The sequence below is a fragment of the Gadus morhua genome, chromosome 21 (assembly GCF_902167405.1).
Source record: "Gadus morhua chromosome 21, gadMor3.0, whole genome shotgun sequence".
In the NCBI taxonomy this organism is placed as follows: domain Eukaryota; kingdom Metazoa; phylum Chordata; class Actinopteri; order Gadiformes; family Gadidae; genus Gadus; species Gadus morhua.
The window spans coordinates 3,621,317-3,648,705 of NC_044068.1; the positions used below are offsets into that span (position 1 = coordinate 3,621,317).

Sequence of the window (27,389 nt, forward strand, 5' to 3'; positions counted from 1 at the left end):
ACACAGATACTCCACCACCTCCACCTCGCGCACCTCTCCTCCTCCTCCTCCTCCTCGCTCCATCCCGTTCCTCTCCCCGTCTGCCCGGCTCCAGACAGATGTTTGATGGAGATGGGGAGTGTGTCACAGGTCATTATTCGGAATACCATGTGGCGCTGTGCTTCATTAGCTATGCCAACACCTGGGCCTCCTTCCGTCCCCTTCACTCCCAGGCTGCTTAACGTGTGGGCGTGCGTGTGTGTGCGTGTATGTGTGTGTTAATATAGGTGTGGAGCCCGCCGCTGCCCATCTTGCCCCCCCCTGCCCATCTTGCCCCCCCCCCCGGCACCTTAATGAAGCGGATAACACTTATCGCACGCCCCCCCCCCCCCCCTCCCAAAAAAAGAATGACATAATTACACAGAATTGCATCATTTCAGCCTAGTAACCTCCTAACTCTGGAAGTGAGTTGTCTCACCAGCACTTCTGCCTTTTGTGGGGCTCTGTCGAGATTACCGGAAGGCTAATGGGGAGGGAGATGGATCTCCATGAAGGCTGATGGATGGTTGGATGGATGGATCTGGGCGAGGAGAATGGCAGAGGCCGGGGTGACATTGCACACGATCACACGTGGACGGTTTTAGTTTTTTGAAAAGCACCGGCGTCATTATCTTCCCGGCGGTCTCTCGATCCATTCTCATCACACGCAGCAGATGCTAGTCCGCAATTGCTCACACCTGAGCTGTGTACGTACGTATGTACGTGTGTGTGTGTGTGTGTGTGTGTAGTTGCGTGTGTGTTTGTGTGTGTGTGTGTGTGTGTGTTGCTTGATAAAGCAACCATTATAATATTACTCTTGAGAGAACTTAAAACCGGCAAGCCATGAACACCTGAGTAGAATTCGAGCTTCCATAATTAGTTTAAATTAAAACGTTTGTCTGCATTCATTTTCATTGCATTTTCATTTTTTTTCATCCCTGTTCTTTTTTTGAAACACACACACGCACAAACACACAAACACACACGCAGGCTCACACACAGTGCTGTGTGCCTCCCATGCTTGTGTGACCCTTGAAGGACCTGTGGTCGTGTTCCTCAGGTGGGAAGCTGTGGTCCCACATCGGGAAGTTCCTGCGCTGCTCCAGCCCCGACGACAGCTTCGACATCCCCTTCATCCAGAAGAGCCACACCACGGCCGTGCACTCCCCGCAGCGCGCCGCACCCGCTCCCCAGGCCTCAGCCTCGGCCTCCGGCAGCTCCGGGTCGGGGTCCGGCTCCGGGCCTGCCACCAGCTCTCCGCCCTGCCCCGGCTCCAGGCCCCAGCGGGGAGGGAAGCCCCCCCCCCCGCTCCACCTGAAGGGCGCGGGGCTCCCCCCGGGGATGGCGGGCGGGAAGGGGGGCACGCCGGAGTCCGGGGGCACCTCGGAGGAGGAGTGCACCAACAGCTACCTGACGCTGTGCAACGAGTACGAGCAGGACAAGGTGGAGCCCGACGAGCTGGAGGAGGACGAAGAGGCCCGCAGCGGGCATGAGGCGTCGTCCCTGTCCCTGGACGCCCCCGCCGCCGCCGACGCCACCGCGTCCGCCTCCCCGCGCACCCACTCGCTGCGGAGCAACGACAGCCTGTCCTCGCCCGTCAGCGCCCAGGAGCTCTGCTTCTTCGCCGAGAGCGCCGGCGGCGAGGGGGAGGGCCGCGGGGGGGAGGAGCCTGAGCCCGGCGAGGTGTTCAGCCCCCTGCCCTCACCGGCGGGGCCCGGGCTGTCCCTAGACCGGTCCAAGCACACCCCCATGGAGTTCTTCCGCATCGACAGCAAGGACAGCGCCAGCGAGGTCATCTGCCTCGATGTCAACGTGGGCGGCGACCTCCTGACCTCTCCCAAGCCCCTGGGTCCCGACCCGGACTCAAAGCTCAGGGAGGAGGAGCTTCCGGAGATGGCCCGGGAGGTCACGGGCCTGGGCTTCGAGCCGTGGGGGCTGGACCCCAGCGACGACGCGGCCTCCAACGAGTCGGTGCCGGTGATCTCCTTCAAGGAGGCGGCGGCGGCGGCGGCGGCGGACGAGGGACCGCCCCCTGACCTGCTGGTCAACCTCCCGGCCGGGGGGGGCACCGGGGGCACCGCCTCGGAGAGCGAGGCGCCGGAGGCCCCCGGGGCGTGCCGGAGGCCCGGCCCGGACGTCCTGCAGCTCCACGGGGGGCCCGAGGACGCCCCCGCCGCGGCGCCCCCCGCACCAGGACACAAAGCGTGCCAAAGCGACCCGTCGGTGCCCTATCCCGCCCCGCTGCCGGAGCCCGACACAAACACTGAGTTCGTCAGAGTCCGGCCGGACGAAGGCCGCGTCCCGGGCGCGGGCGGGGGCGGGGGCGGGGCTGAGCCCTCGCTGTGTCCAGGCGACCCGGACGAGGGGGGCGTCGCCCGGCTGTTCGCGGCGCTGGACGAGCTGACGCTGGCGGCGGCCCACGTGCACATCCCCGAGGAGTTTGTGCGGTGCTGGGCGGTGGAGATGGTGACCGCCCTGGACGCCCTGCACCAGGAGGGCGTCGTCTGCCGGGACCTCAACCCCAACAACATCCTGGTCAACCACCAAGGTGAGGCCCTGGGGCCCGCACTGCGGCCCTCCTGAGACTGGTCCGCTGACGAAGCCCTGTTCCGTGTGTGTTCGTCTTTAAAGCTAGGGTGGGCACTTTGGAGAGCCAAGGCCGGCAGCTAGATTTAAACAAGAAAGAATTCAACCAGAACTAAAAATTGCGGTTCTCTCGTTATCGGGCTACATTTTTTTTTAAGTGCTTTGGTTCAAACCTATATTTTGTATTTATTTGTATTTCCATAGCTTCTTACAATCCCTTATCGGGTTTTCTCTTGCACGATTTATATTCAGATGTAGCGCCAACCTGTCCATATTGTGTGTCTTCCCTTCAGACCTCAAGAGCTGCAACCCTTCAGCGTTAAAGACGCTCGACTGCAGTGGCATGCTTAAGGATTGATTAATAGTGAGCAAAGGAGGAGAATAATGACATTCATATCAAAGACCGCCCATAAGTAGGCCCAAGTACCTCCTCTCAAGCTCCAGGGCGATTCGTTTGAAGACCCCTGTTCAAATAACTCCTCATCCCTACTCAGCCATCAAGTTATGTTTGATTTAAGGGTCTGGATCGCTAATCATTAGTCCTCTTAACTGACCGGCCAATTTGTGAGAGAATTCTCCCCAGGTGAAGAAGGTCTGCCTACCTTCCAACAGAGAGGGGGGTTACCAAGGCTTGTGTCCCTTCACCCTTCACTATTGCCCCCCTCTCCCCCTGTATCTCTCTCTCTCCCTTGCTCTCTCTCTCTCTCTCTCTCTCCCTCGCTCTCTCTCTCTCTTTCCTTCTGTCTCTCTCTTCCCTGTCTCTTCTGTCTCTTTTTTTTCACTGCCTCTTCTGTCTGTTTCTCTTGCTTTCTCTCTCTCTTCATATGTTTTTGTCTCTCTCTCTCTCTGTCTCTGTCTCTCTATGTCTCTCTCTCTCTGTCTCTATCTCTCTCTGTCTCTCGCCCTCTCCTTCTCTAGGTCTCTCCTTCTCTCTCCTTATTTAGGTCTCTGTCTCTCTCCCTCTCTCCTTCTTTAGGTCTGTCTCTCCTTCTCTACCTCCACCTCGTTATCAGCGTACGTCTAATTAGCTGAGTGGTTGTTTTCGTCTCCCCGGTGGTAATTATTGTTCTAAAGGGCCCATCAAGGGTGTAGCGCGGTGGTGCATCAGTCTGGCTAGCCCGGTGCTAATGGCTCTGGCTAGCTAATGACGCCATTAGTTCTAATGATAGTGCTAACGGGGTAGCGGCTAAACAGGAGTAATCGCGCCGCGAGCCGCGCTCTGAGCTAAATGAAAAGATGAGGACAGAACAGTCAGACGGGGAGATGAGCGGAGAGGTAGACAATGAGTGGTCTGAGGGGGAGGCACAATTTGGAAAGTAGGGAGAGGAGTCGGGGACACTGAATACACCAGACACACACTCACACACTGTACACACACAGACACACACAAATGCTGGACACACACTGGACACATGGTTGACACACACACACATGCTGGACAAACGCTGGACACACACACATACACACACACACACACACATACTGGACAATCACACACACACTGGACACACACACACACACACACACACACACTGGACACACACACACACACACACACTGGACACACACACACATTGGACACACTCACACAAACACACACACACTGGACACACAGACAAACAGTGAAACACAGTGAACATGTGTGTCTACAAACATAGACACACGCTGGATACACACTAGACAAACACACTGGACACTAGGTGCGTGGGTTTGAAGGGGGGGGGGGGGGGGGGCGTACCATGAGTACTGTTTTGATTTAAAAGATACTCTCTCTGACACCTGTCTGTCTCTCTCCCTGTCTGCCTGTCTTCCGCGCTCTCTCTCGCCCCCTCCCCTTTCCATACCTCTCTGTGTCCGTGGTCCATCTCAGGTCATATCCAGCTTACCTATTTCTGTAGTTGGAGCGATGTGGAGGATTCCTACGACAAAGAGGCCATGGCCAACATGTACTGCGCCCCAGGTGAGGCGCGCACGCACACACACACACACACACACACACACACACACACACACACACACACACACACACACACACACACACACACACACACACACACACACACACACACACTAGAGATGCGTGGTTGGCGGTTGGCGGTCTAAACCGCGGATCGGGCAGATGACGCGACAAATTTTTTTAATTAAATTCGGGCGGGTGGCGGTTAAACCAATAAAAAAAAAAAATGGTATTCTTCTTTCTGTTGTTATATATATATAACAACTTCAGGCGGTGAATTATATTTCATAATTCACTGTTGCTAAACAGATCGCTGTCAAGGAATGTGGATCTTTTTTTTTTGTGGTAACTTGTCAACCCCAGCGTCTTCGGTTGCTAATCGACGTCAACGTCTTTGGGGGCGGATTATTGATCAATGCTTCGGAGATGGCAGCGCAGGCAATAGGCTATCCTACTAGGGACTTTAGCCTTGCAATATCTTTGCTTCATTGGATCAGTCTCCTTTCAAGAACACGCCAGAGCTTTCTAGCTCCGCCTCAGCAGCACCTTGCATCGACGTATAAAAGCAACCGGTGGATGGCGGGTGGATGCAGTTTTAAAAATTGGTCAAAAAACGTTGGTGCTGATGGATGGATGATGCGTTTGTGATGCGGTTGCGGATGAAATAATAGCCCATCCGCGCATCTCTCACACACACACACACACACACGCACACACACGCAATCCCGAGGGGCTGGGCTGCAGATGACAGGCCGGCCTGTAACTAAGAGGATGTGTGAGCTGAGTTAATGCTATGCATGTGGCTCCATAAGTAGGCCACTGTCCAATGGGCACAAAGGCCTCATTCATGGGCAGAGTCGCATAAAGAGTCCTGATGAGTGTGTGTACAACTGCAGGCAGCCTGGCACCACCCTCTTCCTCCCCCCCTCCTCCTCCTCTCTACTGACTACTCCTCCCTGTCTTCCTCCTCTCCACCAACTCCTCTTCCTCCTCTCCACCAACTACTACATTTCCTCTTCCTTTTCTCCTCCTCCTCCTCCTCCTCCGCCTCTCCAACAACTCCTCTCCACCAACACCTTCTCCTCCCCTTCTTCCATCTCCTCTCCATCCTCCTCCTCCTCCTCCTCCTCCTCCTCCTCCTCCTCTTCCTCCTCCTCCTCCTCCTCCTCCTCCTCCTCCTCTCCATCCTCCTCCTCCTCCTCCTCCTCCTCCTCCTCCTCTCCATCCTCCTCCTCCTCCTCTCCATCCTCCTCCTCCTCTTCCTCCTCCTCCTCCTATAGAGTTATTTAGTCATTGATGAACACAATCCCTTTAACACTGCTCCATTATCGTTGCCCTACAAACTCGTGTGTGGATACGATTCGGGTTGCTTGATTTGCAACGTTTTGTTAAATGTGCATTTGGCATTGTTTAAAGGTGGGCATTACTTTACACTAATTATTGTAAGTGTTTCCTATTACAAGGCTGGACTATTCAAAATCCTGCCATACTGGCCATGGCTCTTTTAAAGTTTACAGACTTTTTTATGCTTGCTTTATGTATTATTATATATTGTACTTGCCACTTCGACGATATTCTATCAGGTACTTAATCCGTCACTATCAGAGCATTTCTGGGATTCATTGGTCGTTTCTCTATTTGTTGAGCCGTTCCACTTGCAGTTCCCCTGTCCGTCCTGCAGGGGGTGCTGTTGCACCATAATGAGCCCTCTCTCTGTGGTGGTGACCCTGAGTGCAGCCCCCAGCAGTCGTGAGACTGACCTAGCATGCTGTTTAAAAGGCTGCCTAAACAAACACTGTCATAGTGTTTAAAGGAGACATATTATGGCTTTTTCACAACATGTAAACATAGTATTTGAGTTCCAGAAAACAGGTTTTCGAAGCTGTTTGCTGGATATAGCTTTTAGGAAAAGAAAAACCTTGCCTACCGCTATTCCCCTCTGTTTCAGTTCCTTCTTAATGCGCTGTTTTGGTGTCTGTAGCTTTAATGCAAATGAGCTGCTGCCCATTGACCAATGAGCTGACAGACTGAACCACATCATGGAGGAGAAGGGATTGTTGCCGTTTGCGGACTCCCGGAGCTCTATATCTATATCAGTGTTTCCCCTATATGCACCTGAAATATGTCCGCCGCTGCTGAATTTCTTTTTTTTTAACGAGAGGAGAGCTTCAGCTTATCTCTTTAAAATACGAATGGTATATTATGTTGCGCTACGCAAAATAATATAGTATAATATAACATTCCGTGCGCTACGGACGCTGGACATGCGCTTCATATCAGGGTAAATTTACATGCTACTAAAGCATATAAAAGGAGAGGAGAGCTCCGTCTTATCTCTTTAAAAAACGAATGTTATATTATTTTGCGCTACCGACGCTTGATATCCAGGTCCATTCACACACCTGTGAGAAAAACATCTAAACGCAGAGAAACTTCCGTATAGTTGGAAATAAATTGGCAGATTCTGAGTTTGCGGTTCAATAGATCATCAGTGAAACATCGTTGCGATACAATTGACACCTCAAGCGAAATGTAGTAACCTAGAGAACCAGCTACAACATTGTTTTCATCCAAACAAGCCGTCTTTAGCAAACAGTGAAATGCATGAAATGCAGGCTTCTATGAGCTGTCGGCTTTCAGCCACGAGCTTGGGGACCGTCTGCCAAGCGCAAAACTGAAAACGACCACAATGGTAAAATTATTGACTCTAGAGACCCAAAACTTGTTCCATTGAGGTATGGCCTCTTTACTGTCTTACTATAACCTTTAGTTTTGAAGAATATATCTCCTTATTTTTTAGGATTTTTTTATTTAGGAACAATTTCAGTAGCCTTGCCATTATTGACTCTAGAGCCCCAAAACATTTTCCATATAGGCATGGGCTCTTTATGTTCTAACTGCAACCTTTTGTTTTGAAGAATATGTCTCTACTTATTTTTAAGGAATTTCTTTTTAGCAAAAATTTCAATATACATTTTCTTTTAACAACAATTTCAGTAGCGTCGCCATTCTTGACTCTAGAGCCCTAAAACTTGTTCAATAGAGGCATGGCCTCTATATGTCCTACTACAACCTTTGTGATGGGGAGAGGGGAGCGAGTGGGAAGATGTATTGGTTGGAGGCACAGATCTTTTCGATTGTTGTAGTATTTGTGTTATGTGATGTTTGTTAAATAAATGTCAATAATTGTTTTAAGATTATGCTTGTATTATGTTCAATCTCTCCATATTTCCCCTGCTCATTACTGTGCACAAATGTACTGTATGTAGTACACCCTTCTGGTCCCGGCAGACACATAGAAACCTCCCTGCAGGGTGCGCTTTGCGAGCACAAAAAAGAAATTGTGAGAGAAAAAATAAACATTTCACCTCCGCTGCTGCAACTCCATCCTAGGGGAAACACTGTATATAATATAATATAATCCTAATAATAATATGGGTATTATTTATGTAATATTATATATAATATCACGGCCATACTCCGGGAGCTGAGCTGCCGGACTACTGCCGAGCTCCCCGCACCAGAGCTGCCGGACTGCCGACGCCGAAGCCGTTCGCTTCGGCGGCGGCCGAAAGGTTTCTCGTCCGCTGGTCCACAAAATCTTAGCTATGCTCTGATTGGAGGGGAGTAGGGAAGTGGGAGGTCATATTCAACTGTGCCGCCTTCCTACGTAGGAGGGGGCGCCGAAACTGACTCGCTCGTTAACTGTAGGCGGGGGTACCTTCAGAAATGCATATCGTACCGAAAAAATCATGTAGAGACTTTTTTCAAAGGCTGTATGCGTGTAGGAGCCCGAGACCCAAAAAACACCCCAAATCCCAGGAAAAGTGTTGTCTTTATAATGTGTCCCCTTTAACCCTCAGCGGACCATACTGGAGGAACTCGTCAAATGTAGCGCTCTGATAGGACTAAAGTAGTGGTGGGGTTCAGAAGTAGTCCGCACCTAAAAACGAAAAATAATGATTTGCAAATAAAAAAAGCATGAATGTTTAATGCATTCATTTATTAAGTATTTATGAAATCATTTGACTACTTTCAACAAAGAAAATGCTTGCATTGCCATTCATTCGATTATATAATCTCTAAACATTGTATAGAAAATAAACATTTTGGATTACGGACAATTTCATAAAATATAAACTTAGCCCTGAATTTCAGTTTTCTGAAATTTAAATATTGCCAATCTTTTGCCTTTTTTATTTTTTTATTTTAACAGAGTGTATAGTATCATTCGCTATGTGCTGCTTATTGTCCTTTAACACGAGAGACTTCCCCAAACCTGCTGAGTGTCATCCAAAGCCCGTCCAGTCCCTACTAAAGTGACCAAACCAAGGCGCGACAAGGATGACCTCAGTCCATTCACAGCCCCTTGAACAAAGACCGCCATCCCCTAGTTGTATACGTTCACGTTCGCAGGGGCGCCACGGTGACCATTGCCCCCGACAACCAGATCTGGGCGGTTGTGGTCCCTCTCGCCTCGATTGATGGCCACTGTTGGCAGCCTCCTAGTCACATGCCACCAATAAGCATCCGCAAGAGTAATACAAAGAGGGTACTGTACATAAATGTGACCCCAATTTATTTTTATTGTCTAAAAAAGGTGTAGATATAAAGATCAAACTTTGGTCAAAATATATAATTTAATCTTACTTTTACTAGTCCTGAGGGTAATCAATTCAATCCGAACTGGGGTCTTTATTTTCCTACGGGGAGATAACGTGGGACATTACCAAATGACGAAATTGTGTCAACTATTTGTGGTCCAAGATGGACCAAAGATTGCCTCACTGTGTTGTAGTGAAGGATGGCATCTTGTGTAATCAGGTAGATGGACCCAGTCGTATGGTTAATGTTTACCTTGAAGCAATTGCAAACAGATGCACACACACACACACACACACACACACACACACACACACACACACACACACACACACACACACACACACACACACACACACACACACACACTGGCATTTTGCATTCTCCCGGGGAGTTCACTTGTACTTTAGTTTTTAAACCTCTCCTTGTGTGCCCGTGTGCACACTTTGTGTTTTTAATAAGTCTGAAAGCAGCCAAAGCTCCCATCTAATATCTAAAGTGTTCATTTACATGTACCTAGAAGCCGAGGATCTAAAAGCCCCTGCTAATGGACGCAGGAGCGCAAGGGCTAAACCGGTACGACCTGAAGACGGCCTGAGGGGGTTGAACCCATCGGGGGGGGGGTTAATGCTTAAAGTTGAGGGCTCAGAATGGTTGACAAGTGGTTGGGTGGTGACGAGGCTGATGTTGTGAAAGCTGGGTTCCGTAACAACTGTTGTTGCGATGATGGTGTGATAGCTGGGTGCTGTAACAACGCTTTTATTGTGAAAGCTAGGTGCCATAAACTTCTGTAACAACGCTTTTATTGTGAAAGCTAGGTGCTGTAGCAACTGTTGTAACAACGCTTTTATTGTGAAGGCTAGGTGCCGTAACAATTGTTGTTGCAAAACTTGCAATGATGGCGTGATGGCTCGGTGCTGTAACAACTGTTGTAACAACGCTTTTATTGTGAAGGCTAGGTGCCGTAACAATTGTTTTAACAACGATGATGTTGTGATGGCTGGGTGCCGTAACAATTATTGTAACAACGCTTTTATTGTGAAAGCTAGGTGCCATAATCTGCTGAAACAACGCTTTTATTTTGATTGCCGTAACAACCTGTGTCACAACGCAGATGTTGTGAGTCTAGGTGACGTAACTGTTGTAACAGTCGTAATACCTGGGTAAACTTGTGAGAGCCGTTGAATTAGATTTGTCTTGTTGTGTAAAAGTGTGTAGAAAGACATTGGCTGTGCAATTTACGTAACGAAAAGACTGAACTGGAAAGGGATCGTAACAACTCTCTTGTTGCCCATTGATTTTGCATAATTCATAGTTAACGTAAAAATATTGCAATATTATTATTATTAAATGATTAACAGTAGGAAGCAAGGTCTTAATCAGTTTTGCACTAAAGCTTTTTTTAAATCATAGTAATCTATGCAAAGATAACCGGGTGTAATACACCAGACTGACCAACAGGGGGTGTCGTACCCTGTCAATGGCTTGCAGAACCCTTCTAGATACAGAACGCTGTTCTATGAACAGCGTTCATACTCGACCCTGGACAACTTATCTATTCTGTTCAGCTCCTCATTATAGACATGGTTAATTAAAACATGAATGCAGTATTCTTTTTTTTTTTTACTTGAACTTTGCTTCATTATAAAACACAACCACTCATACACTTGTAGAGATGCATTAATTCATGCATAAGATTCCATACACACACACACACACACACACACACACACACACACACACACACACACACACACACACACACACACACACACACACACACACACACACACACACACACACACGGGGTGAGTGTGTGTGTGTGTGTGTGAGTCCTGCCCTTGTTATGTATTGCTGTTTATCCAGACAGGGTCAGGCCCAGTGATGGCTTCATTCCTGATGACAGATTTATGACTGTTTGCCAGAAAGCTCACAGGGGGCCTGCTGTGAGTGTGTGCGTGAGTGAGAGTGTTTCAGTGTGTAAGGGGGGGGGGTGCGACATGTTTTTTAAAACACCCCACATTCACACCCCAAAAACAGGGGAGTGGGCTCGGAAAATACAGTGGAGGGGTATTAAATTGTTTATCTTGCACCCCTCCCCCCTCCCACCCCTTACACCCTCACACACACACACACACACACACCACAGCTTATTTACTTTCTCACAATTACTGATCAACATCAGATGGCTAATGTTTTTCCAGTTTTTTCAATTTTTTTTCTCTGCCCTAGTTTATTTATCGGAAAATATTACGATGTCATGCTCTGCGATGCGAAGTGGTGACGACCAGACGATCAGAACAGCGGCATTGTTCTGCCAGAGAAGGAAGCCCTGCTTCACGCTCTGCCTCTGGTGGAAAGAGGAAGCCCTCTTCCACTCAAGGCCTGTTCTCCACCGTGCGGTTAACGGATCGGGCTCGTCTCCACAACGTCCACAAAGCCTCCACTGTACTCCCCGGTCCTCCTCGCTCCGAGAGGGAAGTCTCTTCAGGCCCCCCCCCGGAGGAGCCCAGGTTTGTTTTCAAAGAAGAGCCAAAACACACACGCTGGAACAGGAAGTGGGCTCGCGGTCGTCTTGGAAGCGGAGAGCGTGCTCCAGCTGTCTCCTTACTTCTCCTCGCCCGCCCATCGCTTCCTCTTTTTAACAATGGCTGTCAGTTGGGTTTCTGGGGAAGTCGGCGGGGAGAGGAGAAGAACGAGAAGTTCCTTACAGCCCCCGGGAGAGAGTGAGAGAGAGAGAGCGAGCGTGCCGGGGCGGGGGCGTGGTATTTAAGATTTGCGGGAAAGGAACTATCTCTCAACACGAACGGGCTCGAGGGGGGGGGGGGGGGGGGGGAGAGAGGAGGAGGAGGTGATGAGGTGAGAAGGCTGCGTGTTGTTGCACTGTATCTCTTCTCCTCCGTACGCATCCTGTTTTCATTTAATTTTTTCTTCAGGGGGTTTAGGCGTTTTTATTTATTTCTTTCCCTTATTTTCTAATTAGGAGTTGATATTCCCCGTGCGCCATTTAACGGAAGCCACATTTTTCAGCCGGGGAAGGGTAATGAGGTGTGCGCGTCTGAACTTGAACCCGGGCGAGGAACCCCCACACACCGTGGCGGCGGCGTGCGCTGCCCGCGTGCCCTTGTGCACACGTGGCACTGGCGCACCGTGACAGTGGGTTTGAGTAAGCCGTGGCCCGTGGACGCGGATGACCCCCACCCTCCCGCACCTCCTCCTCCTCCATGTCCTCCCCCTCCTCCATGTCCTCCCCCTCTCCTCTCCTCTTCCTCCCCCCCTGCCTTCCTCTGACAGAGCATTAAGTGTAGCCAGCTCCGCTGAACTCCCCCTGCAGCTCCTTCGACATTAATCCATTGTGATGACAATCGACCTTGCTCTGAGATGTGTGTGTGTGTGTGTGTGTGTGTGTGTGTGTGTGTGTCCAGTGTCTCCCCTCTAGCTCATAACCACGCAGGTATCACTAGTCTATTCAATGACGATCTTCTCTCCTTAGCTGTCAAAACACGAGTCCTGGGGAGCCCTGAAGACTCGTTGCTCAGTTGGCTGTGTGTGTGTGTGTGTGTCTGTATGTTTCTCTGTGTGTGTGTGTGTGTGTGTGTGTGTGTGTGTGCGTGTGTTTGTCCGTGTCGGTGTTTGCGTCCGGGAGAGTGAGATGGAGAGAGACGCATGCGAGCGGTATCATGCCCTGTGCTAGGGCTCTCTAACCTTGGCTGCAAGAGAGCCGCGCTCTGCCCCTAAGCTCCTCCGGCCTCCAGGACCAGGGCGGGGGGGGGGGGGGTCTTTGTCTCTGTTGTTCCCCCAGCTGAGAGAGCTGGTCTCTGGGCACGTCCAGCCTCGACCCTGGGTCCCAGCCCCCTGGGTGACCAGACCCCCAGCTAGAGGGGGTGGGGGGGGGGGGGGAAGCAATGAGAGGCTGAGCAGTACAAGGGGCCATCTGGTGCCCGGTGAAGTTAACACACACACACGCACGCGCACACACGCACAGACACACACATACACACACGGTTAACTAAAGTAAATGAGTATCTCTCATGTTTTTTTTTTTTTTTTTTCTATGTTACTTGCACAAAGACAAACATAAACACACACGCACACACGCACAGAAAGAAACACGCAAACACTCTCACACACTGAAGCCGCGGCTGTGCAGCCCTGAGGCTGGGCTGGCTGTCAGAGCGTCTGTGCGTCTGACTGGGGAGGGGGGGGGCCAGGGGCCAGACCCAGGACGGGCTGCTGAGGAGTGGACCGAGAGCTCGCTAAATGTTCACCTTGATAAGCTGCTGTCTCTCACAGACACGCACGCACGCACGCACGCATGCATATACGCACGCACGCTCTCTCGCATGCATGCGCGCACACACGCTCAAGCACGCATACATCCACACTCACTCGTGCACACACACAGACACACACACACAACAAATACACGCACACCGAACAAGTAAATGGTGGCTCTATGCTGTTCTCTCACACAAACAGGCACACTAACCACACACACACACACACACACACACACACACACACACACACACACTCGCATACACACCAACACAAGCTCACGCACTCGCACACACACACATCCATGCTAACCGACACACGCGCACACAGAGAACAAGTAAAAGGTGTGTGTGTTGGAGTGAGCATCACTTTAATCTTTAGTTGTGCTCCTGCTTCCCCCGTTCGCCACCAGGACAGCTGGTAGTAATGCAGACAAAGGGAAGCAGGACTTTATATACCTACTCCTGCAATAGCCCCTGTTTGCAGACCAGAGTCTAAGAATATACGCGTTTATGTGTGAGACTCACTTCTAGTGGGGGGGGGTGTGTGTGTGTGTGTGTGTGTGTGTGTGTGTGTGTGTGTGTGTGTGAGGTCGGGTCATGCAGATGGTGTGAAGTTGAGGCACAGACGGTTTCCTCAATTTAACTGCTTTTTATTATGCAAATCACCCTTTTATGAGACACGTACTTGCGTGGTTGTGTGTATGTGTGTGTGTGTGGCCGCGTGCGTATGCTAGTGAGCACATGTTGAATTAAGCCTTTTGGTCTAATAAATATAAAGTAGCCATAAATGTCATTCTGAGGTTTCATAGTTTCATCATAAGGAAAGCAATTGTTTTATTAATAAGCAAATTGGGAAATTACGGTATCAGATTATATACCTGCCACCCAGTCCAAGTCAATTTATCTTTTAGATTATGATTATGGCCTCTTGTTTTATCTTTACATATATGACTGCACTTGTTGATTTATGTATTAATTGGATTGCTCTCTCTCCCTCTCTCTTCCCCTCTCTCTCCCCCTCTCTGTCCGTAGAGGTGGGCGGGATCAGCGAGGAGACGGCAGCGTGCGATTGGTGGAGCCTGGGAGCCATCTTGTTTGAGCTGCTCACTGGCAAGGTAAGCCGTAAAAGTCAAAGTGTCATTCTCTCCCCCCCTGCCCAAAAAGTATCTCCGGTGCAAGGTGCTGTCGAGTGTCTGTAGGTGTCTTGGCTTTCAGCTCACACCCACCCTTTGTGGTGCTGCCAGGTTTTGTATCGCTGTGTGCTCCTGTGTGTGCGTGCGCGGTCGCTAGAGCACTGGATTTATTTAGTTGTTTTTCAGTGTGTGTGTGTGTGTGTGTGTGTGAGTGAGAGAGAGCGAGCGAGCGAGAGAGACTTGTCTTGGCTGGCGTCTCACTCTCCGGTTCTCGCGAGTGCCAGGGGTGTCGGTGTGACTTTCTCCCCCCAGCCTGAGCTCCATCTGCCGGGCCAGGGGGGTCAGGCCTCCGAGGGGCCTCGCCGCTGGCTCCTGGAGCCCCACCCGGTGCAGCGGCGAGCTCTGACCTCAGACTGGCCCGGGAAGGTGGAGCGGGAGCAGGAGGATGGTGGCGCGGGAGGAGGAGGATGGTGGTTGAGTCGGGGCGGCTCTCCGAAGACGCGGGCGTCCCCTCTCCTCTACGGGGGGGTTGGGGGGGGGGGGGGGGGGTTTGGGGGGGGTGGGGGTCTGCGTGGCCCCGGAGCTCACAGTGATGGAGGGCACCACCCGACTTTGTCGAGTCCTGCCGTAACCGGGGCCAGCACACGGTCACACACTGACGGCAAAACCCCTGCAACGCACCAACGCTCACACACGCGCACGCACACACACACAACGCACCAACACACACAAACGCGCGCACACTAACACAAGCTGCCGTCCGCACGCCAAACCGCACCTTTCTCTGGTCGCTGTGTGCTAGGACGGGGGAGGAGGGGGGGTGGAGGAGGGATGTGGATGTTGGCAGACAGATGCACTTCAGGCACGCATCCTCTCCTTCAATATTTCATTGTCTCCTGCATTTGAATAAATTTCAACCGCTTGCCAGCGGGCGTATTTCCATATACGCCGCCAGCACTCGGCGCGGCCGGTCCCGCGCGCCCGTTAGCATGTTAGCCAGGGCGTCGCGGCGGCGTTGAATAAAACAAACACTCAGTTACCTGGAAAAAGTCTCTGCCCCCCCATCCCCCCCCCCCCCCCCGGTCTCCTTTGATGAGGCTGTCTGGATGCAGCACACACACAGATAGAGACACACAAATAGAGACACACACACACACACACACACACATAGGCGTACACACAGGCGTACACACAGGCACACACACACACACACACACAAAGTTCCCCTTGATCCTTACAGGATAAGATATTGCCCGGAGCGGTCTTGAATGTGGCAAGGAGCCCAGCCATATCTCCTACAGCATGTGTGTGGGATGGAGAGTGTGTGTTTGTGTGGGTGGGGGGGCTGTTTGGATAAAATACAGCATCCACCCTCAGCCCCTGTGGCTGCTAATGTGACCACACACACACACACTCACACACACACACTGACACCGACACACACACACACACACACACACACACACCGTCATACCCTTCGATTTCCACCCTCCCTGACCGTCTCTTGTTGTGTCAGTCGGAGCGGCAGACTGTGATGACCCAGAGTGAGGTACTGCAGAGTGATACAGAGTGAGAATCTGCAGTGATACAGAGTGAGACACTGCAGAGTGATCCAGTGTGAGACACTGCAGAGTGACACACGGAGTGAGGTACTGTAGAGTGATCCAGAGTGAGACACTGCAGAGTGATACAAAGTGAGGTACTGTAGAGTGATCCAGAGTGAGACACTGCAGGGTGATACAGAGTGAGGTGCTGCAGAGTGATACACAGAGTGAGGTGCTGCAGAGTGAGACACTACAGAGTGATACACAGAGTGAGGTACTGTAGAGTGATCCAGAGTGAGACACTGCAGAGTGATACACAGAGTGAGGTACTACAGAGTGAGGTACTACAGAGTGAGACACTGCAGAGTGATACAGATTGAAACACTGCAGAGTGATACAGAGTGAGACACTGCAGAGTGATACCGAGTGAGACACTGCAGAGTGAGACACTGCAGAGTGATAGAGTGAGACACTGCATAGTGATAGTGATACAGCGTGAGGTACTGCAGTGTGAGACAATGCAGAGTGATATACTGCAGAGTGAGATACTACAGAGTGTGATGGATGCTTTGACCGGAGCACACTTTCACTAATCCTACCGCTGGACTCAAAACACCTGACCGATGAGATTCGTCCTTCATTCGTTGCTTTTTCTGAAACCCTCATCACCTGGCCGATGTGGTAGTGGTGTAGGCGAAACGGCTGTGACTTGGGTAGAGCTCTGGTATGAGCACCCCTCCACACCCCAACCAATGTATGTATAGTTTTAACGGCAGAGGGGGCGAACGTGGCTCAGGAGGTAGAGCGGGTTGTTTGGTAACCTTAAGGTTTCTAGTTCGATCCCCGGCTTCTCCTAGTAGAGTGTTGTTGTGTCGCTGAGTAAGACACCTCACCCCAGCTGCTCCTGACGAGCTGGCTGTCGCCCTGCGTGGTTGACTCCGCTGTCGCTGTGTGAATGGCTGTATGAATGGTTTTAAGTCGCTTCGAATAAAAGCGTCTGCTAAATCAATCACGTCACACGGAAGTTTTTGTGTAGGATAAATCTGCACTTCTGTGCCCCATATATTTAAAAATTCATTAATAAGATGACCCCTTGAGATGAAACAATCTCGTTTTGAAGGGGGAATTTCTGTGTTACTGCTTGGAGTCGACCTCAGGCTGCGTCTCACTGTGTTTGCACGGTGTGTTGTGGTGGTTCCTTAAAGAGACGGCTCATATATACCAGTCGATATATACCAGCCTTATTCCTCAGTTAAGGGGGAGGTGTTGTGTTAACGACGTCCTGGAATGCTTTCCCAGTGTCCTTCCGTATTCCCAGGGCCTGCCAAAACAAACGGTCCACTGTCGCCACCTCACCCCGGTGACGCCATAGGGGAAGATGCACAGGAAATGACTTCACCGGCGCCGTCACACTACCGCCCCCTGCTGTCAGGGAGGTGTAGTTGAGGCGGAGACTAGACTCATGGCGGCTGAACTCCCTGCCCCCCCCCCCCCCTCCCCACACACAAACACACACACACACACTTCGATGACATAGTTTGGGGGTGTGGTAGTAGGCTAGTCCGGCCCAGCTGGCTGTGGTGAGCGAATCACAGGGAGAGGTGTCCTGTATCTCCGTTTACATCTGCTTGTTTGGCGGACTCCACAAGCTTTTATCCAAAAGCTTTTGGATAAAAAAAGCTTTTTTTATTTGTTGATCTGTCAAGTTTTGAATTAAGGTTAAAAGAATCTCGTGAAACAAACTTTTAAAGCTTTTGTCCCTGGAAGGTTTAAAATAAACAACAAAACCATTTCTTGACATGTCAAATATTGAAATGATTGGTAAAGATCTCTTGAAACTCATATTCAAGCTATTGGATCTTGCTGTGCTCTTCTCCTTATAAGACTAGGTTTAAAATAAACAATACACCATCTTAATAAATGAACCGTAAACCCACTACTGTACCGGTCCCCCCCGCTGCATTATCCCTCCCTTTAACCCGCCCCCCCCCCCCCCCCCCCCCCCCATTCTGCTCAGAGTTGGGGAAGCCCAGGGGCCTTTTCCAAGAAGGGCTCCATGGCCGCTGAAACCCCCCTGGCTGTTGTGGCTCCATCAGTGTTGTTTCAGGTGCCCTGTCCCTCGCGGGTCTCCTCCTGTCTGTCCGGTCCTCCGCGGGCCCCCCCCCCCCCCCCCCTCTCCCACCCCTCCATGTCCTTCCGGCCCTGCCCTTACCCTCACCCTCCCTCCTGACCACACTCCCCCCCCTCCCTTCACCGCCTGTCTATTTACACTCTCTCTCTCTCTCGCTCTCGCTCTCGTTCTCTCTCGTTCTCGTTCTCTCTCTCTCTCGCTCGCTCTCTCTCGTTCTCTCTCTCTCTCTCTCTCTCTCTCTCTTTCTCTTTCTCTCTCTCTCTCTCTCTCTCTCTCTCTCTCTCTCTCTCTCTCTCTCTCTCTCTCTCTCTCTCTCTCTCTCTCTCTCTCTCTCTCTCTCTCTCAGTCCCTGTTGCAGTGCCATCCCGCCGGGATCAGCCGCCACACCGCTCTCAGCGTCCCGGACTCTCTGACGGAGGAGGCGGGGTCTCTCCTGGGCCAGGTGAGAACCCCACCCTCCCTACCTCACCCCCCTTCCTGTGTTATTATTATTTCAAACCGCCCGCGGTCGTCTTGCATATGGGATCAAACGGCTCGGGGCTGCTTAGCGTGGGCCGCGCAACATAACGCCTCTTCATCACTCTTTCCGTTATTAAATCGTTTTGCAATTTGTGTGCGGGGGCCGAGGGGGGGGGGGGGGGGGGGATTACGAGGGGCTATATGTCCAGCGTGGTCGCCCCCCCCCCCCCCAACCCGACCGGCGGCCACGTCCGCGGCACGCTAAAGAGAGCTCTCGCCCCTTGCTAATATTTCCTAGCTAATTGCTAATCCCTAACTGGTAATCTTTTAGATGTGTATTAATAAGACTAGGCTGCACTTATCTTTGATTTTAATGCCGTTTAAATCTGCAATGAATCCAATATGCTGGGTCTGGCCGGCGGGATTGGACACAGTTGACCCCCCGGTGGTGTCGGCTCCCTGGGCAGAACTTAAACTAGGCCTCTTTCCGTTGGGGGCCGACAGATCCTTTGGATTGGCTTTGGATCGCCTCATCCGCACTCAAAGCAGCCCGGCACCCCGCCTCGCTATTTGTTTTTGTCCCAAATTATGAACGCCCATTACGCACTCGGCTTAATCTGCGAGCGGGCTAATGCTACGTCTGCGCTGGCGGTGTGGGCCGCGGTTGGAAACAACACCTCCCACCCTTTGGGTGAGGATACTTCGGTGTCCGGTGAGTAAACAGAACCCTGCGTGTTTTTGTGAGTTGTGAAGGCGCAAAGCTACACACAGCAACTCGCAATCAGGTGGAAATCTTCAGTTTACTATTCTTTCTTCCGAAACAGCGGACTTTGAGGACGGATACGTCAGGACTGGGTAGGGGTCAGGCATTGTGTGTATATTTGTCTGAAGGGGGGGATGCAGGCATTGAACCCAGAACTTTCCTGGGCGGAAGCTGAACACCCTTACTCACTAACACCCTCGACAACACCCTGCCCTCTGTAAACATTTAAATAGCGTTAAAATCGACTGATGGCGTCGTGATAGCGGGCTTGCTTGAAATGTCCCGGTTGAGTATTTGTAGCTCGCAAACGTTAACATAACACGGCAGTAGCGGCAGTAATTATTCTTATTTAATAATGCATTTGAATTCTTAACACTGTCTGCTACTTCTGCTCGGACACCCTTCTTAGTGTGTGTGTGTGTGTGTGTGTGTGTGTGTGTGTGTGTGTGTGTGTGTGTGTGTGTGTGTGTGTGTGTGTGTGTGTGTGTGTGTGTGCAGCTCCTCCAGTTCAACCCGATGGAGCGACTGGGCTCTGGGGGGGCCGGGGCAGACGACATCAAATCGCACCCCTTCTTCGCGGGGGTGGACTGGTCTAGGTGAAGCCCCCCCCCCCCCCCCCCATGAGGGAGCGGACCCTCGTATGGCCTGTACTCGACCAGTCCCTGATGGAACACACACACACAAATACAGAATCAGACAGACAAACAGAATCACACACTCAGACAGAATCACACACACAGACACACACACACAGAGACAGAATCGCACACACACAGAGACAGAATCGCACACACAGACAGAATCACACACAGAGACAGAATCACACACACAGACACACACTCACACACAGACACACACACACAGAGACAGAATCGCACACACAGACAGATTCGCACACACAGACAGAATTACACACAGACAGAATCACACACAGACAGAATCACACACAGAGACAGAATCACACACAGACAGAATCACACACAGACAGAATCACACACAGAGACACACACTCACACAGAGACAGAATCGCACACACAGACAGAATCACACACAGAGACAGAATCACACACACAGACAGAATCTCACACACAGACAGAATCTCACACACAGACAGAATCACACACAGACAGAATCACACACAGACAGAATCACACACAGAGACAGAATCACACACACAGACACACACTCACACACAGACAGAATCGCACACAGAGACAGAATCACACGCAGAGACAGAATCGCACACAGAGACAGAATCACACACAGAGACAGAATCACACACAGAGACAGAATCACACACACAGAATCACACACAGAGACAGAATCACACACAGACACACACTCACACAGACACACACTCACACAGAGACAGAATCACACACAGAGACAGAATCACACACAGAGACAGAATCACACACACAGTGAAACACGTACACAAAGGGACACACACAGAGAATCACACACACTCAGTGTGGTGGTGCAGGAGGTCTCTGCCCTCCTCCTTCTCAATGTTCCGCCTCTGATGACAATTTACAGACGGACTTGTTTTTGTTTCCAAGTTTCCAGACCGACGCAGTATTCTCTTCCTTAACTTCAGTTTTCTATCACTTCTGATGGTACTTTTATTACTTTTATTCGTCAGCGCAATAACTGAATAAGCGCTGGTCCTGGTGATGCACATTAACCAGTACGATGGCTCGCAGTGGCCAAACCAACTGGGAACGGACACTTCCACAACAAGCCCAGGACGTCGCCTTTCTTCCCGGACCTGTTTACCCTTCATAAGAACGCATCGCACCGAGCTAGGAGCCCCCATAACCACGACAGAGCTATCGGGCACCAATCCGCCCTTATCAGGAAGTGACATCAGACCCCCCCCCCCCATCCTGTTCTCCGTCCATACCCGCCGTCACCACGCCACGACCCTCAGCCAACTCTGAACGGGGAGAGGGAGGCGGCGGTTGTTTACGGTTGCCGACGGCGATGGAGAGGAGGCGTCGGGAGGCACAGCAGGAAGTGACTTTGAGTGCCACCGCCGAGCGAGCGATGAGGACGAAGGGCTAGGCGATGGGGTTCCAGTCGTCTCCCACTGGGCCGTACTGGCTGTTTACTGGGAGAGACCTCAGCCCCTACTGGTTTTTGTCGTTTGGTGATCCTTTGCCAATCCGAAAAAAGAAAAGGCGTTTTGTGTTTAATCTCGACATGCCTCTTTGAAATGGTGTAGTCTTTTGTAGAAGTTGTAATTATTTGAATACTAGAAGAGTTATTTATACGATGTAGAGATCCCAGCGGCTTTAAGCACAGTGTTCTCACGCTGCATCCAAGGAAACGTGTGCGATATACACGATAACGTATGAATAAATGAATAACTAACGTCTTGTAAACCCACCCTTGATCTATGTTGTGATTCTTTTTTTTTTTGTGCATGAAGCCAGGTACCTCTCCCTTCCATCGTGTTCACCCGCTCTTTTTATGCCTAGATCGTCCACCACTGCCTCACAAATCACCCCCAACCCAACCCGCCAAACGTTAAACATGCATATATTCACTTTTATCACCGGGGGCTGCATTCCCCAATGCACTACTATACGGCACAATGTGTTTACAGAGACCTCTCAACGGGGCGAGTCCCAATTCAACTCCATGACATAGAGATGGAAGTGATCACTCTGCTTTGCGAGGGTACGCTACCTATTCAATCTATGCTGTTTGAACTGCTCTGCGGGTGAACTGAAGCCACGCCAATAAATAAATATGTGGATGATCAGCGATAAGGGGGCCTGTTTCTTTATGTGTGTGTGTGTGGGGGTTGCTGGGGCCAGTGTGTGTGTTGTCTTTATGGTTTGAGGGTACATTTCATCTCTATGATGCCAAGGTCTGATGACACTCCTAAAAAGCTGCTGTCAATCCTGTTGAGTGTCTCACTGACCATGATATGGGCCAACACACACAAGCACAGACGCACAAGAACGCACACACACAAGAACGCACACACACAGTCCCTCTTCGTCACAGATAGTTACCACCGATACAAGGGTCAAGTTAGATATCGAAATAAGTTTTTATGAATACAAACACGAAACATGTAAAGTTTCACAAGATTATTTATTACATGGTGATTAAAAAATTCCACTTGCATGTTATCATCTCAACCTACTCTTGCATGTTATCACCTCAACCTAAAACTTTGAACTTCTTCTCTTTAGATCAGATCCCTTTCAAAACCCTCACACTTTCAGAATGCGGGTCCGGCCTTGAGAAGGTAAATATACATAATTTTTTTTATGAATCGCATTGACCCCATATACTACAGCGCTATAAACACTATACTTCTCAGTGTGAGAGAAGAACTGCAAGTCAGCCAGCCGTTCACACCCCAGTTCCACACTGGTTTCCTTTCACACCAGCTTACTCAGCTTTGTCTATCTCCATCTGTGTGTAAGATGGGAGATGTGTGGTTCAAGGCCACAGTGAAGTCACTCTCATAAAGGGAAAGTCCTTGTCCTTTTGCAACGCTAACTTCAGCTGTTTGTTTTGTCAGTAAGACTCCTTCTAGTTGTTGTCCTTCAGTGCTTCATGAGTTCCTGACTTTGCATTCTCCAAAGTAACTCCAAAGTTACTTGCCTTGGAAGCAGTTTTTTTTAATACACAATAGACTTAGGTGTGTGTGTGTGGTTGGTTGTGTGTTTGTGTGAAACACCAAAGGGAAGACCTCATCTGGTTGTAAGGGGCTGTGGGGGGGGGGGTTTAAGAGGACATGCCAAGGACTTCCACCAGGCAGCCCAGGCCTCCCGGTCTGAGCCCCAGAACCTTCTTCCCCCCGGCCTGCAGGCTCAGAACGTCCCCCAGAACCAAGCTCAACCCCGGGGTGTCTCTCTCTCTCTCTCTCTCTCTCTCTCTCCCCCAATCCCCATCTCATTCTCTTTCTATTTCTCTGTCACGGCCTCTTTCTCTTTCTCTCTGACGGTCTCTGTCTTTCTGTCTCGCTCTCTTTCTCGTTCTTTCTTTCTCTGACGCTCTTTCTTTCTCTGATGCTCTCTGTCTCTCTTTCTGTCTCTTTCTCTCACTCCATCCCCCTCTGATTTACTGTAGCATTTCCCTAAACACACAAGCAAACACAAGTAGACCCCCCCCCACACACACGCACACACACACACACGTGTAGAACACACACACACACACACACTCAGTAGTGTGTCCTCAACGTCATATTGCTGTTGGTCAGGATTTGTTTTCCTTTTTTTTTTGTTCTTTGATGCTTTGACTTTCCTCCATGGGGCTCAGGGGGGTTACTGTAGCCCAGGGTCACACACACACACACACACACACACACACACACACACACACACACACACACACTGGGCACACCGAACTGAAGAGCCCCCCAGCTCATAGACCCGCGGCATCTTCTGCAGCCTCTGTCACAGCCATGATGTCATTAAGGAGAGACGCGACGCCTACACACACACACACACACACGCGTGCGAAAACCCACTCACGTAAACAAACACACACAGACGTAAATAAACACACATACACCAACACACACATAAACAAACACGTATGTTAAAAAACACAATAAAGACACACACATACACACTCAAACATTCAAACACAGACACTTAAGCCGACACACATTCACACACGGGCGGGATATGTTGATAAGCTGTGATGATCTGACTCAGAGCGAGGGTGAGAGAAGTACTTACTCAGAGCTGGGATGTATAGGAAAGGACATATGGTACAGAATGTATGCATTAACCATCGCGATTACAGTGCGTTAGGCATGTTAAGAAAAGACGACGTGTTGGCTTTAACGTTAACATACACAAAAACTACATGATACAGAAAAATACCCCACAAAATACACAAAATTAGTAAAAAAAATAATGCAGATGCAAATATTTATGAAAATATATAGTAATAATTTTTTCTATAACCCTAACGTACAAAAAAAATAAAACAGTTATTTACATGACGGTATATTCAAACGACCATGAGATAAGGTAAATGCAGAATAATGAACGCTTGTGTTCTTAACAATATTATAGCGTCATCATAATCTCTCTCTCTCCGTTAATGATGGGTGTGAGTTGTCGGTCGAGCAAGGTTAATGTCCCCTCGCCTGGGGCCTGACCGGGGCCTGATCACAGCCAGTGAGAGGCTCTCGTTCCCCTTTCATTCCTCCTCCAAGAGAAACAGACACTCCAGACACAATAGAGAAATCACTTACAGTAATTATTTTTAAATATATATTATATATATTTAAACGAATTACCCCAGGATGGTCAAACTAGGGGTGGTGGGGGTTAAGGGTGGGGGGGGGGGGGGGGGGTCTTAAAAGGCATTTAAAAAAAAACAAAGCGTTGCGTTTGCTTTCATCTTCGGGACGAGGTCAGGTCCCAGCGGTGCCACCCCCCGGTCCCTCACTGCCCCCCTCCCCTCTCGGTGGCGGTTCATTAGTCTCTGTCGTGCCCCCCCCCCCCCCCCCCCCCCCCCCCCGCAAAACAGGCAGGGTCACAGGGAGCAGCAAGCTAACTCTAGCGGACGGGGGGGGGGGGGGTTCGCTGCAACCGGCCTGCAGGTCAGGAGAGCGGAGCGATGAAAATATGTTTTGGTGTATAATGAAGAGGGGGGGGGGGGGGGGGGGACATGGAGGGAAAAAATTGAAACAAACATGTTTGACCTCTGACCTTTGGATGAGCGGGCATGGCAAGAGTCGCAGTTGGATCTGGGTAGTGTGTGTGATCGTTTGGGAGATTTTGAGAGAGCGAGCTTTAGTTAAACCACATTTACATTTAGGGAATTTTATCCAAAGCGACTTACAATAAGTACATTTGTCATAAGAAGTGAAACAATATATCGCTGTCGGTACATTAAAGATGGTCATAGAGCCAAGTGCAAGCACTGACAATCGCTAGGCTTACCCATTCCCTGTGTACAGCAATGCTAGCAGCTACTGCAGATGTTACACAATTAAGTGCTATGAATAAGTGCAATGTAGATTTAGTGTGTACAATATGTGCGTACATTAGGTGAGAGAGAGAGAGAGGGACGAGAGACACATACAGAGAGAGAAAGAGAGACGGTCAGAGAGAGAGAGAGAGAGGGAAGAGAGACACATACAGAGAGAGAAAGAGAGACGGTCAGAGAGAGAGAGAGAGAGCAAGAGAAAGACACACACGGAGACCAGGAGGGAGAGGAACACGGACAGCCTAAACGCCTGGCATAACCTTGGGAGCAAAGTCATCCCACCTCAAGTCAAATTACCCAAGGTGCCTTGCTGCACAGCATAGAAAAAACAACCACATCCACCACAACAACAACAGGCTCCTCCTGCAGGTACGGTGACCGGGAGGGCTGATGGTGATTATCTCCTCGCTCTCAGCACTGTTCCTGTTCACCTTGCCGCCACATTACATTTAGACGTTTATAAATATATACGCCGTAGCATCCCCCCCCCCCCCCTCTATGATACTCCGCCGGTGTGAAGGCGACCGGTGTCCCCCCCCCCCCCCAAAAGACGTGTCACTACGACTCATCCCTCCCCCGCAGACCCGGGGTGTCTCCTCTCGTCGCGCGGCGGCCCTCTGTGATGTGTGTGGAAGGGGCTAGCCGTTAGCGCCGGCCTCGCTAACCTAGCATTAGCTCGGCGCTCTGTCTCTCTGTCTCAACCGCTTCCTTGCGCTCGGCCGCACACACCTTCTGTGGCTCCGCCGCGGCGCGCGGGCCCCCCCCCCCCATCACCCCCTTCTCTCCCTCTCCCCCTTCCAACCCTCCCTTCCCTCTCTCCCCCCTTCCCTCCCTTGTTCCTTTTTTCCGCTCAATTCTCTCTCTCTCTCTCTCTCTCTCTCTCTCTCTCTCTCTCTCTCTCTCGCTTGTTATCCGGTGAATCAGGCGAGAGGCTCAGAGGGCCCTGAATAAAAGCTCCTCCACACACACACACACACAAATGTGCACACACACGCACACACGCTCAGGCAGACACGCACACACACACACACATACACACATGGAAAAAGGAACACACTCATGCCCTGTTGACATTTGCGGATGCTGGGCTTCGATGAACGTGAGAAAGAGATAAAGAGAGAGAGAGGCAGAGGGAGAGAGAGGGGGAGAGAGAGGGAGAGGGAGAGGGAGAGAGAGGGAGAGGGAGAGAGAGAGAGAGAGAGAGAGAGGGGGAGAGAGAGGGAGAGGGAGAAAGGAAAAGAGAAAGAGAGACTGTCAGAGAGAGAGAGAGAGAGAGATCTCCATCAGATCACTTTCTCCCCTCCCCATGTGGGGGGCCGCTGGGGGTTGCCGCGGGCGACCCGGGGGATGTGACGCCTTTTAAGAAGACGTTCCCAGGAAAGTGGGCTGGTGTGACATCCCATAATCCGTCTGTTCCTCCGAGGAGCGGTGATCACACACACACACACACACACACACACACACACACACACACACACACACACACCAGAGGAGCCGAAGAGGAGAGGAGGAGGGGGGCTAGAGGTGGGGGTACACAGACAAATGATGGGGTGTGACGGGTGGGTGGGGGGGTGGGGGGGGAACCAAGTGTGTATGTGTGTCTGTGTCTCTGTGGATATGTGATGATACCTCTATGAGTGTGTGTGTGTGTGTGTGTGTGTGTGTGTGTGTGTGTGTGTACCTGCGTGTACCTCTACGTGTGTGTGTACCTCTGTGTGGTGTCAGCGGGTGACGGTGGGTGAAAGTCCTCCCTGATCAGGGACGACTGGGGCTCTCTGGTGGGACGGGGTCCGGGCCCTGGGACCCTCTACCTTATGGCATGGCCCGCAGTCACACAGATGCTCCCGCCCCCCGGCCCCCCCCTACCCCCCCCTCCCTGGGCCCCCGGCCTTGAGGAGCCCACAGATGAGACCGTTTAGAGGGGAGACGTGCCTTGTCTTAAA

General features: G+C 50.8%; 1 protein-coding gene across 4 annotated transcripts in view; it reads left to right on the top strand.

Moving 5' to 3' along the window:
• Window positions 1-22,752, top strand: part of rps6kc1 (ribosomal protein S6 kinase polypeptide 1) — a 34,585-nt gene extending 11,833 nt beyond the window's left edge. For 2 of the 4 annotated variants that reach the window (XM_030345413.1, XM_030345410.1), the window contains 6 exons: window positions 1,079-2,566; window positions 4,475-4,564; window positions 14,476-14,558; window positions 18,598-18,693; window positions 19,972-20,069; window positions 22,680-22,752. In XM_030345413.1, the coding sequence (XP_030201273.1) occupies window positions 1,079-2,566; window positions 4,475-4,564; window positions 14,476-14,558; window positions 18,598-18,693; window positions 19,972-20,069; window positions 22,680-22,731 (1,907 nt within the window). In that variant the 3' untranslated portion in view covers window positions 22,732-22,752. Of the gene's footprint in view, window positions 1-1,078; window positions 2,567-4,474; window positions 4,565-11,395; window positions 11,677-14,475; window positions 14,559-18,597; window positions 18,694-19,971; window positions 20,070-21,115; window positions 22,248-22,679 lie in introns of those variants that run through there. The other 2 variants (XR_003974319.1, XM_030345411.1) reach the window with 2 other exon arrangements.
• The last annotated feature ends 4,637 nt before the right edge of the window (window positions 22,753-27,389 follow it).